This window comes from Sipha flava, unplaced genomic scaffold, assembly GCF_003268045.1.
Source record: "Sipha flava isolate LNK unplaced genomic scaffold, YSA_version1 51_pilon_pilon, whole genome shotgun sequence".
NCBI lineage: Eukaryota > Metazoa > Arthropoda > Insecta > Hemiptera > Aphididae > Sipha > Sipha flava.
In genome coordinates this window covers 31,070-48,032 of record NW_020273468.1, presented here as the reverse complement: position 1 = coordinate 48,032, position 16,963 = coordinate 31,070, and the positions used below count along the sequence as shown (strand labels likewise).

The 16,963-nt window shown below is 34.0% G+C and overlaps 1 protein-coding gene across 3 annotated transcripts; it reads left to right on the top strand.

Annotated features, from left to right (window-relative positions):
- The first annotated feature begins 1,294 nt into the window (after positions 1–1,294).
- Positions 1,295–8,720, top strand: LOC112690768 (radial spoke head protein 3 homolog B-like). 3 transcript variants are annotated; one of them, XM_025564864.1, is made up of 10 exons: positions 1,295–1,794; positions 4,874–4,955; positions 5,033–5,083; positions 5,260–5,433; positions 5,757–5,882; positions 6,084–6,287; positions 6,866–7,022; positions 7,086–7,166; positions 7,857–8,029; positions 8,580–8,720. In XM_025564864.1, the coding sequence occupies exons 1-9, from the start codon at positions 1,403–1,405 to the stop codon at positions 8,015–8,017; spliced, it is 1,428 nt and encodes a 475-aa protein (XP_025420649.1). In that variant the 5' UTR covers positions 1,295–1,402; the 3' UTR covers positions 8,018–8,029; positions 8,580–8,720. The 3 variants fall into 3 exon arrangements, with proteins under 3 accessions (XP_025420649.1, XP_025420648.1, XP_025420650.1); XM_025564863.1 differs by having other exon boundaries at positions 7,857–8,720; XM_025564865.1 differs by lacking the exon at positions 5,033–5,083 and having other exon boundaries at positions 7,857–8,720.
- The last annotated feature ends 8,243 nt before the right edge of the window (positions 8,721–16,963 follow it).

Sequence of the window (16,963 nt, the reverse complement as noted above, 5' to 3'; positions counted from 1 at the left end):
AACTCCGGGTTGTCACAACGTTCTGCAGGCGGGTCATACTAGTCCACAAACCAGCAACTCGTCTGGGACGGTTAGGTTAGGTTACTAACTAGGAAGGTTACTTCAGCGGTACACCGTGTTGGACGATCGGTGGGTACCCGAAGGCGTTCATCGCATTATTTGAAAAGCGTAAATGTAATTTTCTTTTTTTTTTTTACTTAATACATATTTTTCGGTTTCCCTTATATTTCCGATGAGGTTTTTCGATCGATCGATTTTTTTGCCTCATAGTAACTCAAATTGTTTTTTTTTAAGTTCCATTTAATTCATCTTTAACTAATTGTTTTGTTCTTGTGTGTTCCGTTTTCGACGGATTCACGAAATTTTAACCAGTTTTCCTTTCAAAAATCTTTAATATTATATACAAGGTACGGGCAAAGGTCTCCTCGAACACCATGCCACATGATACGTTAAGGTAGTGCGAAGAAGATAAACCGAGAATTTATCACTCAATTTTTTTTAAAATGTTTATGGAGTCTTATTTTCCCGATGTTTATGTACATCATATATAGCCGCACAGGTCGTGAAATGAAAATCTAGCCTTTTTTTTTTTTTTTTTTTATGGATACTCGTCAGCTGACCGTTTACGAGATAACACGTTTTATCGAACACTTGAAAAGCGACGACAGATGTTCATTTTTATTAAACACGACCGACAACGGTGTGTATAAAACTTTTAGGAACAAGCCTACAGCAAAATGTAAACAAGAAAAAAAAAAAGACAAACACCATCAATACACGCAACGTATTGTTTTGGTACACACGGTAATTGCTGAGGTAATGTTCGATTGTTTTGATTTGTTCAAAAGCGTGGGAAGGAGTGTTCTACTTGCGTCGCGCACGAATGGACGACGGAATAACGAACGACTAACGACAATGTCAGGGGGTAAAATAGCTGATCGCCGGAAGCAAAATCTTACTCGCGTCCTCCCGCCGGACCGGGACGGTACGAGCGCACCCGTGACCGACTTCGGCAAGTTTCGCCGCTCGCCCTGCGCCGGCGGCGGTCGTCACCTAATTTTTTTTTTTTTCCCTTTCGATTTTTTTTTTCGCGCACACCACCGTCGGCGTACGCTGGTCGAGGCGGCGGCGAGCCACTGACCCGCGTGACCGCCACCGGTCACCGGTCAACGGGCCGCGGCGCGTGCGTGCGTCCCTGCTGGCGTCACGCTACACCCCCGAGACGCGCAACCCCCGCGCGCGGCCACGAGCTTCGCGGCCGTCGTTCGTCGGCCGACCAGTCGAGCCGGTGCCGTCCGACCCGATGGCCGTCGCGTCTCGCCGCCCGCGCCGTTCACTCGCGCGGCCGCACGAACCGTCCCGTTCCGCACGCGTTTTTCCCGGCGTCTGATCCCCGCGGGCGATGCGCGATGACGGGACCACAGCGGCCGCCGCCGGTAGCGACAACACGTCGTCGTCGTCGTTCGTGATCATCGGCGACGGCGGCGGCGATGACGGTGACCGTCGCCGGTTCGCCCGGAACCTGGACGCGAAGCTGAAGAAACTGCAGCGGCGCGAAGGCGGTGACGGCGCCGCCAAGCGCGCGGCCGCGTCCAGGAAACCGGTGTTCGTGACCACCGTGAAAACCGGCATCTTCCTGGACCCGCCGCCCGACCTGGCCGCACTGCTGGGCCTCGACCACGACCACGACCGCGCGGCCGACTCCGACCGGTACTACTCGTACTCGAGCAAGCCGCGTGCGCTCTACGACCAGCAGCACCAGCGCCAGCGTAGGACCGCCGACCGCCGACCGGAGTGAGTATACTACGTGCACCGCGGCACCCGCCCCCCGGGGGTCCGCCGAAAACGAACCGAAACTATTTGATCGAAAACAATAGCTCGATCAACTGATCGTGTTTCGCGAATAGAGTTTAGTTGTGACCGAAAAATCATAATAAAATTTTCTAAACCGTTTGACTATGGATAAATTTACTGTTCCGAACAAAACGGATTGAATAAATTACGAATAATGTTCAAAGGAAAATATGATGATGAAGAAAAACTAAATACTAAGAGTGAATGACGTGTGGATAACGAGTGCTAAACCGGTGAGATTGGCCCCTCGCTCAGCTATAACGTTATCGTAGATGACATTTTTGACAATATTTTATGAATTCGATGCACTCCGTTTTCAATTCTCAACGAATTTGGAATTTCAGTTGATGTACGAATTGTTTGAGATAAACACGATTATGTGGAACAATGAATAACCGAATAATATTAAAATTACGCATAAAAACAAACTAGAATAATCAAATTAAAAATCAACGAACGAAGAATAATTTTTTATTCAACTCTGCCCAACACCGGCTATGATTCGTATCGGACATCCCCGTTCGACGTAGTCCGCGATTCGTGCTTGCCACGTTAATCTGCTTATCAAATACATATATATTATACTTTTTCATTACTAATGTTGCTGCTCGTAAAATAATCCTATTGGACAATTGATGTTATTTTCAACCAACCATATCCGTTACGTTTTCAGATTATGATATTCCAGTCGACTGGGTACTCATTATTACGTTGTACAACCACGAACTGTGACCGCTCTTAGAAAACACATGACTTTTTGAAACCGTTCGTTCGGACCTCGTGCAGCTCGAATTCTAGCTAACCTAAGGGTTATTGATTACAATTATAAAAATGCATCGATGAGTGCAGCATCACACTTGATTCATCCCGATTTTCGCATCCGTGAGTTATATATATATTTATAAAAAATAAAATACCGTTCGCAAATGGCTTCGGCCAGCACTTGGATGATACACGTGTTAGGTATACCTACATATGACGCTGCAATAATGAGTACTTGAATACATTCTGTAGACAAACGAACTCAACTTCATAATTTCGACGATAACCCCACCGGGTGATGAAATCGCAATATCCATAATACGTTTTCTACTAACCTAATTGTTCAACAATATAATAATATGTAGGCATACTGATTTTGTTTCACAGACAACCAGACATTTTATTTTTGATTCCATAGTTTTCTGTTTAAATGTACCCATGAGAATAACATGTGCAAAATATGCAAAATAGGTATGAACTTGAGAAATTCGCTTATTTCATGTCATTGTATTGAATATACTGTCCAGCACGAGCATCTGTGCACCTATATGTGTGTTTGTGTGTGTGTAAATCGATTGACCAATAACTGAACGGAATTCAATAGCATTCGTTACATAATGTACACAGTCAATGACGTTTGAGTATTAAATATAGAACAATAATAATCAATAAAAAACCAATTGAAGGATTTTTATGTTAGCCTTAACTTGTGTAAACTTTTAAAATATTCATAATTAGCTTAGAAAAATCTTTAAATTTTAAGACTAAATTCCTTGACATATTGCTACTTAATTCAAATCAATTTTTTTAACATTTCATTGTACATGATCCTTATCAGTAAATACTGTAAAACTGTAAATACAATTTACATACATGTTACACTGCTACCAATATCGTTTCGATATAGGTTAAATATATACTAACATAAAAATATCGATTTCATTGATTTTCGTGAGTTCATTCACTAGTGATCTCCGTTGAATATTCCGTTTTTAACAGTCACTTAACAACAGTAATATTTTCTTACCAGTTGAAAAAAACTATTTTCTAAAATTATCAGTCAATGAAAACATTAACTCCTGAAAAAATGATTTATAATGATACACATAAATATTTATAAATAAGTAGTGTATTATTTTATACGAAATTATAAAATAGGTACCATGTTATATACCTACAATAATAATGTAGGTACGTATATAACTAGGATTAGATAATGTTTACATGTACGATATGTACGATATTTACATAGTATATAATGTATACAACTCTAATGACTAGAGTGACCATGACCTTTGACCATTAAATAAATATTGTTCGTTACAGAACTTTTTGGGGAAATTATAATAAAATCTACATTTGTCCGTAATGGATAACAATTTAAGATTCCTATCTTAACGTGAATTTGAATAAAAAAAAAAACTTTATTACTTTATTACTCGTATAATATCTTAAGGCCAACTTAAATTTACTTGTATAACTAAATATATAATAGTTTCAAAATCTAATTTTGAGATTTATTTTTTTATTAATTCCTACTAAAGAAGATATTTAAAGCAAATTAAATCAGTTTTCTACAGAGAAATTGAAATAAATCTTTTACCGTGATAGTAAGATAGTGTATAAAATAAATTTTGAATATTAATGAAAATAAAATTTGCTGCACATAAAGTATAATGTATAAAATTATGATTTTCATAAATATATTTCAACAGGTATAAAATATTTTTGCACCTGAAATACACAATCCGAATGTTGGAAATAACAATAATTTTGTAGATATCTTATATATAATACGCTTTTAATTTCTTAAATAAATTGAGAAAGTGCATATTGAACTGTCTTATAAATTTATAATCAAACATAAATAACTTGTATACTGTTCTATACATGTATACTACAAATTAAAATACCTGTTTCATGGAAAATTCATTCGTGTAATATAACATAATTTAATCTCTTTTGTTGTGAATATTTCGCAAGTTTTATTACATTTGTTTCAAGCCGTCCATTTCAATAAAAAAAATAAGAAAAAGAAAAATAAATACTTTTTCTAGTTAAAAAAAAAACACCCGATTTGACTTGGGTTTATTAGCTTAGCACGCGAACCAGTCGTTAAATATTCATGCTATTTTTTTACCGAACATAAAACATTTGGTCGTCCTCTCGACAATCTGATATGTCGTTTACTTAATCAATTCTTGAAAGAACTTGAATTTAGGTCAAAATAATATGGGACTTATTTTTCTATTCGCAGTATGTGCAAACAAACGGGTTACACGAACATTATGCACGACAAAAGAGTGGTCAGAGGCAGTAATTATACAAAAAATATATACGTAAGTTTCGTTTACAGACCGTTAGCACTTTTACGTTGAAAATTATTTAAACTTAATATTAATTTGAAACTATTTAGCGTCCAAAATGGAACCCGTATTTTGGGTATGCTAAACAGTTGTCGTCCGAGGTGAGCGCCTTGTTTTCGCGCATGCACCACAGTTATTTTTTTCATTTCATTATAGTATTTTTTCACATAAATTTTGGCTTTTGATACGCTGCAGGATTGAAATTAGTTCACGTTTTAATGCTTGAAAACAATAATAATCAGCTGTGCTAAAATGTTTAACGGTTGGTGTTTCACAGTTCGGTAAAGAATCACTACTCGTAGACCGCGAAGCGGAATGTCATCGACGCACTATAGCTAGGAAAAGAGCAATGGACTATCAATCAAGAGCATTACGATTGCACCTCGGAGCACCGAAACTTTCCAGAGGTCGTCAAGACGTGGATATTCAAACTGACGTACGACTAGAACAGGTAAGCGACTTCAGAAGTATCCGTAGAAAAAATTCCAAATTTTTATACATCATAATATTAAGTGGTTCAGAAAAAAAAAATTATGAAACTTTTTACTTTCCAAAAATTATAATCAAACGATTCATTGCTTATATTGCACCTCAAAAATATTTTGATCAAAATTACATCGACCAAAAATATATACATAAATGCGATGATTGCATTATTTTAACAAGTTGGACTGCGTAGTGTAAACTGATATATTTATATTTATAGAGTATAATTGAAAAACCTATATTTTCCGTTGGCAAACAGCGCCGTAATTATTTTCAAATGATTTCCAGATGTACGAGTATCCACATTACCAGACGTTCGGAGCCCAGACTGAATTCGATCAAGATTTCTACTCAAATCCGGGAACCGGAACGTCCGATAACACGGACGCATCTACCCAAGTGGATGACAAAGATGTAAGTCAGTCGATTCAAGGTGTGATTGGTTTACAATTAGTGCTCTATTTATGTTAAAACAAATGCAAATTCGTACCGATGCCACCGTCGAAATATACAAAACTCGAATCCGTCGACAAAACTGCACTGTCGAAATATTATGTGCTCCATCATGGTCAAATATTTATGATTGTACAACCGGAATAATATTGTTCTGTGTAGTTGTTCGACTTCGATGTTGAGGTGACGCCAATAGCCGAGACGCTGATATCCGACGTATTTCGGCAAGCAATGCGTGAAGTGCTGTACGAAGACGAGTTGGACGCCAGGGCGCGGCAACAAAGAGCGTTAAACATGAGACGTAAAATCGAAGGAATCGAAAAGCAAAGACTGGAGTTTGAAGAAGAAAGGCTGAATAAAGTGATCGTGAGTATATCTAATAATGGATAATATTATCAGTGCGTTTGGAACTATTGACAATCCAGATTAACATAATCTCGATAACCATTTACATTTTTGACGCGTTCGTCGAACAGCAAGTTTGATTAACATTTATTAAATTGTTTACTGTATAATTTGAAAATCTTAAAAATATTCTCAAAAATCGTACGTTATAATATTTTCAAAGCATGTCTTATACAGTTTGGCGGATATAATGATTATGTTAAATTGTTTTCGCGCATATTTTGGAGTTTTTTTTCTGTCACAAACACCTTACCCTTTTGAAACTATTATTTAAATATTAAATAAATAATTATACGTCAATAAATATTATACATGTTTTGTAATTTAAAAGTTTTCATTTTCCTCGTAGTCAAAACTACTTTTATAAGTTTTAACGTAGAATCACTTTTCTTGTCATCACAAAAAAAAAATGGAACAATTAAATAAAAATTAAAACTTATATACTTAATAATGTTTCAAAATTAGATTATGCGCGTTATTCAGCTTAACGCATAATTCAAAAAGCACAATTAATATGATCGAATACATTTTTATTGCAGACCGACCACGCTCAATTATTTGATGAAGGCGTAAAAACCGAAAATACTTATATTTATAAATCGACTTCAGACCGTGTGACTGATTTACTTCCCACGATACTCAACGACCTAAATCGAAATGGGTTTATCACAAATACCACCGCTAATATAATAAAAAGTAAATTTATAGCACCTTTTTTCTAATGGTCATGTCACATAATTATCAAATATTCATTAACAGACCCTGAATTTGTGCCCTGGCTGGTGGAAGAACTTCAAGAAAATAAAACGGAAGACATCGAGAGCGATGAAATGCTTAAAAGTAATCTTCAAATTTTATAATAATATGCTTTAGTTCATAATAAATATATGTTTTTAATTTATTACCAACACAGTAAATAATTTTACTTTTTAATAAATAAATCAATCAATCGTCTAATTTAGTTTAATTTAATATGTTTTTGAAGTATATTTGAAGTAATTTTTTTCCTCTCGTTCGTAAATAATTATTTTAATACGAATAAAAGCGAATTTGCGATTTTCTTGTATTTAAAATTTTAACGGTAACCTTGAATAATTCCAGTTTGCTGATCATGCCAATAGAATTATATCAACGATATTAACTATGATTAACCAGTTAGTTGACCATAGTCCCCTGGTCAACTTTCTATGACTGCGAAAAGTAAAATTAAAAATTGTATTATAATATCGTTTCATTTCAGTTATAATAATAATTTAAACAATAATAAAATAATATTATCATTTTTAAAGATATATTACAATAAGTTAATATTTATTGTAAAAATTGTATTATGATTATATTATATTTATACCTATTGTATAATATAATAACGGTAAAATTATTAGCCAATAACAGAAGTAATAAAATAAAAACCAATGTATTTTCAATTAGTATTCATTACTAGATTATTGCATTACTCATATTTACTAATAATTTATAAACAAATTACTACGAATTTAACTCATACGTTTTACTTATATACTTAAATAGGTATAATTTACGATCTTGCAAAACGTCGATTGGAGTCATTCAATGAAATCACAACTGTGCAAAATATACCAAAACCCAAAGAACTTTTCGAAGAAATTGAAACGGTAACATTACAATCCGATCAAAAAATCGAAAAAGATAATCGGACAGCCGATACCTAAGAAACCTGTACAGTAAGAAGTGATCTTAAAAAGAAAAGAACTATAGATTCAATATTAGTTTGGTCCATTTCATTAAGCTCAGAATAGCTTTTGACAAAAATCGATGGTTACGTCGATCCGAACAAAATTAACCAATTTTGTATTAATTTATATTTTTTAAAAATACGATCGATCGGCTACAAATAGATGGAAAAATATCACACTACTATCAAAAAGAATGATTTTATTCGTGAATTTCAAAATCAAATTCACACAAGTTATTCAAACCAAATATCTTTTCAAAAATGTGCATCATAAAAATATAACTATATTTTTGATAATCTTGAAATTATTTTTATTGACATTACAAGTTCTAACCAAAATTCACATTGAAAATTTACATTAGAATGCAATACATTAAGAAATATTTTTCGTCTGCTTCAAATAATATTGGTTAATAGACTTGATACCTGAATAGCATATTATACTACGAACTTTGATATACCGGCAAAACTATTTAGAACATAATGAAGTGGACAAAAACATCAGAAATAATTTTGAAGATTATATTCGTGGTTTATAGATTTAGAAACGAACTACTCTAGATGAACACCGAGTCGAGCTTCAATCAAAAATGTTTGTTTTATCCGGTAGAATCTAATATTACGCCTAAATATATTATATGATTAAGAAATGTGTTGTACATTTTTTGAGTTGTATCAAATGTCTATGTATTTTCAAAAATAAATATTAAAAATATTTCAATGAAGAAAATAGTGATTTTTCATATATCCTGGGGGGTATTCTGGACGTCCGCTTATTAAATCACGATTAAAAACGAGTATTGTGTGGTTTACGTAAATCCATAAATTTGGAAAGAGGGTTATTTTTCTTGTCTTGTTTTTCGTTTTTGTTGGGGTTCCAAAAAGCAGCTGTTAACTCGCAAAATACATAATGGAAAATCCATATCTAATACATCTAAATTAACGCCGTAACAGCCGACAAATATTAATATTATTTTTAATACTCCCTCGTAGTTGACACTGACAAATTAATCATAATTCTTAAAAAATGTTAGTTTTACGTCACACACTGTGTATTATCTGTTTTTGGGTATGCAAATATGCGATTGTATAATAAAATTAAAATATATTATTTGGTAAATAAGTATAAATTATACTTTAAAATAAAAATAAATTTATCTGTTTCATTTCAGTTTTATTCGATTAATAGGCTGAACTGAACTACAGCTCAAACAAAGTTGAATTATTGTGGCCAATTTTTCAAAAATAAAGAATATGTTATACGAAATCGAAAACATTTAATATTTACATACATTTACTGCCTTTAAAAAATAAGAAAACGTATGAATGATAACGTTTAATGGATACAATAATACATCGTTTTCTAAAAACGATTTGAAAATCTTAAACGTGTTCAAAGCATTACTCTTCAATCCCGTAAAAAATAAATGTTGGCACCTATTGGCCAATTATTATATTTATGAATCATTGTGTTATTGAATACTGTACTAAAATCGTTCTTCGAATTAGACGGGTTACCGTAGCGAATAACAATAATAATAATAATAATAACAATAATAATACAATACCGGCTGACTCGTATGTCGCGGTCAGCATATAGTGAAACGAATCAAACACTAAACCACTGAATCACAACCCTCGCTGCTCTCTTTTTTTTTTTTTTTTGTTTTGCAAAATCATAATTGTGGTTAACGTCCCGTACAGATACGAGTACGAGTAGATCTAAAACACTAGTAAGTCACGATCTTCCGAAAGTCATAATCACTAGATAGACGAGTGTTTGCAAAAGAAGACCCGCATCAGGTACTTCTGTACTTCAATATGAATATTTTTGTAACGTCTTTAAAGAATTGTATTGAATGCATATGTTGATTTTATTATGTTTAAAACTTATGTACACGGTAAATTGTTCACTATAAATTCATAAATACTACATGTATCTACGGTTAATAATTTTGCATTATTCATAATAAATCACTACCATTTCAAAATTAAAGTAATTACCGTTATTGGTTTATGAAACCGATATTATTCTCAGTGATTAATATTGACTATATTATTCGTATTCTTCATTCTTACACTTATTATTTAAATACATACATCATACTTTTTCCAGTGCAAAGGACTTCTGCATTTATTAATACACCCTTTACTATCCAGAATTTTACACGAAGCTCACAAACTCATATTTGCTACAAAACAAAGTTTCTTATTACTAATAAGTTATAAGTTATAACGAAAACATAATAGCATAAAAACGTATAACGTATAATTATGCGTATGAATACGTATCACACGATGTAGAAAACAGTCCCGGTACAAGTAATCAAGCATTTACTTTACATCATATCAATGGCGTATAAGACACAAATTTATATGGGAGGGGGTGGAAAAATTCTACTAAAAAGAGTAGTTACTATATTTTTAATCCCCTCCCAAAAAAAAACCTAAATGCTACATGGCAGTTAAAACAATATTTGTTGCAATAAACATACTTATCCTTTATTTTAAATTTACGTAATATCATTTTTGAAACATTTAGATAATAACGGCGATAACCTGGGAGAATAATATGGGGCTATGAAGCTATACATTGTAGAAAATATTTAAAAATATTATCATTTGGAAAAGTTAGTAAAACAATTCAAGAAAAATTTATAATTTCAGGAAGAGACTGAAAATAAGGGATAAAAAAATATCATTACATCATTACATTAGTATCAGTACATTTAATGTATAGCAAATACCTACATAAGTAAATCAATTGATAAGAAGAAAACCCCCATCACATCTCTCAAATACGCCTCTGGATAAATATTCGTTGCTACTATCAATTTAAAATGTTCGTATTGCAATGCGAGTGAACAGTCGTCTTGCAAACGTATAATTTATAGTGCATTTGAGCACGAACGCAACGATTTTGTAGAATCGTTCTATGTTTAACTTTTTTTCGATTTCGTTTTTAATTAGTTATACGTTTATTCACGTGTTTTTTTTCTTTCTTACATTAACAGCGGTCAATATGACATGGAGTACGTGTTTTCTTTTAGGTTTCTTTAAATTACTGTTGCGTTTCAACCGTGTGGTACTTCGGAGCAAAAACGGGTTTCGCGGTCTCAAAAATGTCTGGTCGTTGCGTAACCCTTCGAATCAACAATGACGACGGACGATTTCAATCAAAACCTAACCGGCAGCATCGTGCGTGTGTCCGTGCGATCAATGAGTAATGGGGCGGCCTGTGAACAGGTGCTGCAACCGTGCATAATTCGCATTGTGAAAAACCCCGGCACAAAAACTTTCGTTCCGCGCTGCGATTCGATACGCATCCATGCCGCGCGCGATCGCGTCACTCGGAGGCCGTCCCTTTATGGACGCCAACTGAAACCGAGCCGCTATCCTCAGGGGTGTTCAGAACGCCGGGGCACGACGGGCACCGGGTGCACGGCGCACGCGTTCGTTTTGGGCGCACTGAAGCACTTTTTCAACTTCCCTCCCTTCGATCATCCCCGCACTCACCCCCTGTCCCATCCACCAGCTGATTTTGTACAGTCCCTCGGCCGCGCGCATACAAAAACCATCGTTCAATATCCTATTAGCGCACGGTCCGGAAACCGAACCCCGGAGGGTTCCGGTCTTCGACTGGTCCGTCGTACTCCTCGGACGAGATCAGCTCGCCGGTAAACCCGTTGTCGTCGTCGCGCGGCTCGTCACTGGCAGCGATATTTTGTCGAACGAACAATTACTGCCGGTCTATATAATTGTAATACGATTGTCATAGAAATAACAACAAAACACAACTGACATTGATCCCACCGAATCCCAAGTCCTGAGTACTAAGCGTGCGCCTTAAAAATAAACACCGTACTCGATTCGCAGTCGAACACGTAAATAGTAATGTAAAAAAAAAAAATAAAAATTTGTATAAAACACCGTACCGATGATTTAGTTTTATTCGATTGGCCAAAGAAATGTTAAACGTTTAAAATTGTTTAGTTAGTTCTATTCCATGTTTCCATCCTCCATATAGGTAGCAAAAAAAACCTTGGAAATCGTAACTGATTCAATCATGGGCTTCACTAGAGGGGTCCAAAGGGAGTGTTTCAAAGGGATTTCTAAAAAAAAAAAAAAAAGAATACAGTTGAAAAATGTAGGATAGAGAATATAATTATTATTATCGGATTTTCTTGTAGCCTGTATTACTTTTTAGCCGTTGAAAAAAAAACGAAAATACTTGCTTATTCTTACGTATTTAAGTTAAATAATTTAAGCATTATTTAGAAGTAAGCGTATATACTATGCATGATGCAACCCCCTGACAGAATTCCTGGCGGCACCTACAGGGTCAGTACTATAGGCAATAAATCCGTGTGAAAGTATGTAAAATTTTTATCGAAATGAGCATGTTAACTGGATATGATTACAAGAATATGGACCACCGACCATTTCGGCACTGCAGTCAATCCGAAATTAGAATCGAAAATTAATTCAAATAATGTGCTCAATGAGTAGTTCAAGTAATTTACACATTATTTATTAATTAATAAGTAATTTATACATGTAGTCGTGAAGAGTTTTAAATTGAATTGGCTTATAATTTCAAAACGCATCGGAATGCGACGGAAAATGTGAACAGATTTTTCGCGCGACGGCCGTTCAGTAAATCCCGTCTAACCATATCGATAACGTTTCCAAACAATCGAATTCTATTCCGTTCGGTGAAAACCGTTCGGGGCCGCGCTCTCCCGGAGAACCACGGTCGCGAATTTGTCCAGTCTCCCCGTCTCACAACTCGGACAAATCCCTCCCAATTCACGCCCTTTTCCGCCACGTCCCGTTTAAAAATGTCAAATTTACGCCCGTTTTTGTAAATGATGGTCATTTAACAATATTTGTTATTTATTTCCACGATCGATTTGATTGACGCTATCGACAGTCCAGGTTTCCAATGGCTTTTAATAGTACAACGTATTAGGGGCCCATGGACGCGTTCCGTTGAATGTACGTCTTTACCTGCGCAATGACGGCGCGACCAGCGACGTTGCACCGACTTCGATACTGTATAGTACTAATCGAGTTACACCGCCTACGACATAGATGGTACCCTAGTACCGCGTATCCTTAACAAGATATCTACGCGTGCAAAAAACCGCAGTAGTATTTGTTAATAATAATCACAATAATAGTAATAATATTAAACAATACGAATATAATATAATATATTAATGAACTGTAGTTTTTCGCGAAAACTTCTGTGTTTACGCGATGCCATCGTTATTTTCAGTTAGTTATTTTTTTTCCCCTACGAGTGTCAAATTTCAAAACCTTAAGTCATAACGTAATATAATAACGAAACGTAACCACCAGAACGTTTTCGAAATGAACGGCGTACAATAAAAAAATATTAAGATTAAATCTATGTTACAAAGCACATTCACGATATGAATTCGTTTATGAATTTTGAATGCCAAATCAATTTTCGTCATTTTTTTTCTTTTACTGTGCATTGGAAAAAATATTTAAAAATTATTTATTACCATATCTAGTTACGTAATACGTATTTTTAATTAATTGAGTACTGCTGTAATGCCCAATGTGACGAAAAATATCCCAAACATTTTTTTTTTTTTTTTTGATTTTCATAAAAAAAATTATTTTTTACATGCAAAGTTAACAAATATGATAAAATTAAACAGATTAATAAACAAGAAAATGACTTGGAACCGAGGAGACTATCCGCTAATGAATCTGTTAAAAAATTCAAACTTTTTAGAATAATGTTTTCCAAAATCTATCATTTATAATCTTTATTTTTATTTCATATTTTTCAACGTCGATGTTCAATTTTAGAGCACCGAACAACAATTAAAAAGTAATATAAAAAAAAAAAATTAAAACAATGCAAAATTTAAGTTGACAAAAAAAATTACACATATCCAATCAACAACTAAATTATTGGCTCACAGAACCAAATCAAAAAGACTTGCTGCAAGTTTAAATGTTATACCCATTATCTACTTGTACATTTTATCGCACTACATAATATTGTATTCATGCGTATACTATAGGATTTGCTTTGAATTCACCATTGTTTATCCAAGCTAATGACGTGGACAAATTTTTATTTTCCTAACATTTTATTATTATTTTTTCACTTTTGCCCGAAAGCCCTGTTCATATGCTCTGTTCATATCATCATGTATATCCGGTTTCCGGGTGTATAAGCCCTCTAGCCGTACAGGGATTTTAAATGCGTGTTCAGCAGCTGTAACAATCGCGTAAAAACTTTTGTCCGCGCTTAAATCCGTTCAGTAAACATTGGTTATAGTTAATCCTCGTTCGAGCACTTCAACACTACAACCCTTTTAGGTCTTTTGAATGGCCCTGCCAGACGATTCTTCGACGAAACCGTATGCGTATTCTTATACATATTATACACTATTATGGTTATACATAGATCTTTATTGATGAATTCGGATGACAAGTCCGCTTTGCTATTTCATTTGTTAAACTACCAGGTTTTTTTTTTATACCAACGTTCCTTTCTACGCGCCGTGATTTTGGGGTAAGGGTAATGGTTTCGAATTAAGACTTCTATTCAAAACTCAGTCTTTAGGGCGGGATTTTCAAATTAATTAAACTGAGTTATATAAATTTAAAACGATGTAAAATTATTATAATACTGCAACGTGTAAGGTATAACAATCATTTACCAAACAAACATTATATTTTATATCGTTATAAACACACGTCTCAAATGCTATTAAATGTCAATTAATATTCCTACTGAAAGCAAACGAAAAATAGTACTAGTTTAGATTTCGTATTGACTCAATTGATTAAAAGTAGGTAACACGCACACATATTACTAAATGTTGCAAAGCACAAAACGGAATTATAAACAAATAATTCTATAATATGACGTGATGTTGAATTTAGAATTCAAATTTAATTATAATTGTAAATCAAATTTAAATCACTGTATAACTTTTAATTTGTCAGTAAAATGTATGTATGAAAAACTTCGTATTTATGTATCGAGACTTTTTATTACACTAAAATTATAATATAGACACTTTCAAAAAAAAGGTAAACAAATATGAAATTTTCAACTATTTAAAAAAGCTCTACCTTTTTTGTTTTTTGAAAATTTCAAATATTTCAAATTATTATTTTTGCAGTTGGTGAAAACAAAAAAAACGATTTTATCGAAAATCAGTATGCCGTAAATGTTAGCGTTTTTTTTTATAACTTTTTATCAGTTTTTTACAATTATTAAAAAAAAACTATTAGGAAATTCATAAACTAAATCCTTTCAAAGTACCAATCAAACAATATATCGGATACTAAATGATTATAAAGATCAGAACAATCCTTCTAGTCAGTGGCGTAATTATGGGGGGGTGCTGGGGGTTTCCACCCCCTTCCGCCAAAAAAATATTTGAAAACATCAAATTTTAAACATATCAGTAATATAATAATTTTAGTTTGTTTATTCAATAAAGTCAATAAAATATAATGAAAATATATATAAATATATAAAAAAAATATTAATAGGTATCGCTAATAATTAAATTGTAATCGGATAATAATAATAACAATCGACTGTACGGCACTCACACACACATGGTGTATAAATAATCTGATGTGGGGAAATTATCGATCGATAAGATTATCAATATCTTAGTCCGTGACTGTCACGTCTTGTCAGTTGTCAGTATGCACTATGCATCTATGCACAACATAAAGTAATATAAAATACGATTAATACGATCATAAAATGATTTCACTATTCGGTATCACCCCCCCCCCCCAAAAAAAAAAAAAGTTTCTAAGTACGCCACTGCTTCTAGTACTTCACGGTATAACCGACACATTCCTCACTTTACTCAAAATCTAAAATACTTTACACTACAAGTATATACCTACATCATCTACTCGCATCGACTGCCATTGTAAAATCATAAACTGTAAAATTATGGTGAACGTGAAATTTTAACATTGGTCAATTTTTTTTTTTTTAAATATATTAAAAAAAAATGTTTTAACTCACACAATATTTAGTTTAAAACAAAGAATTAATATCAAAATAATTTTAAAAATTGTATTAATCAATTTTATTCTGAATGACTTTTCAGTAGCATCTGTTTTACGTATATATTATTTGAGACTACATAAAACATTATACCAAGAAAAAAGGGCGTTATATATATTTATATGAGTGTATGCACATTCATTCATATTTAGAGCAAATATTAGGACACCTGGGACTAGAGTGAAAAAAGTTCTGACATTACACATCATCCCAGAAACAGCCCTTTCGTGTGCAGTTGTTTTAGCACGCGATACAATATTGCAATCGAATCCAAGTGCTATTAGAAACCCATTTCACCGCGATAAACAATACGCTATTCTCCCCAAACGAAAAGCGTCCCTCGAGAACGGCTGAATCAATAAAGCATATTTCGCCACGTCCGTCTGCGTTTGAAACTAGAACACGATATTATTTTCAATTTTAAGCGCCTAGGAAAATTTCCGATGACAATACTGTAGTGGCTCGTCCGAATTTCGTTTTTTTCCCCGGCTGTCACTCGTTAGTGACAGACGGATCACGATTTTCATTAAATATCAACATTTCACTAATGTCATGGTGAACGTCATCACGTCAGTGTTTATAATTTTCGTCGTGTTCGTGCTGACGTGAACGATAAGTTTCTGGTAAACGAACGCAACCAAAACACGTAAAAACAGCGTTCCTTGCCCAGTGTGAGCAAAACTTTGTACCTGCTTATAAACCTTCGCGATTAATAAAAAACAGATGTATTGTTTTTATTTTTTCGACTTTATTTCTGTTAACTTATGCTAGTTGCCCGGATTGTTGGAAATATCTTCGTGATATCTTGTCCGGTACGCCCACGGTGCACGT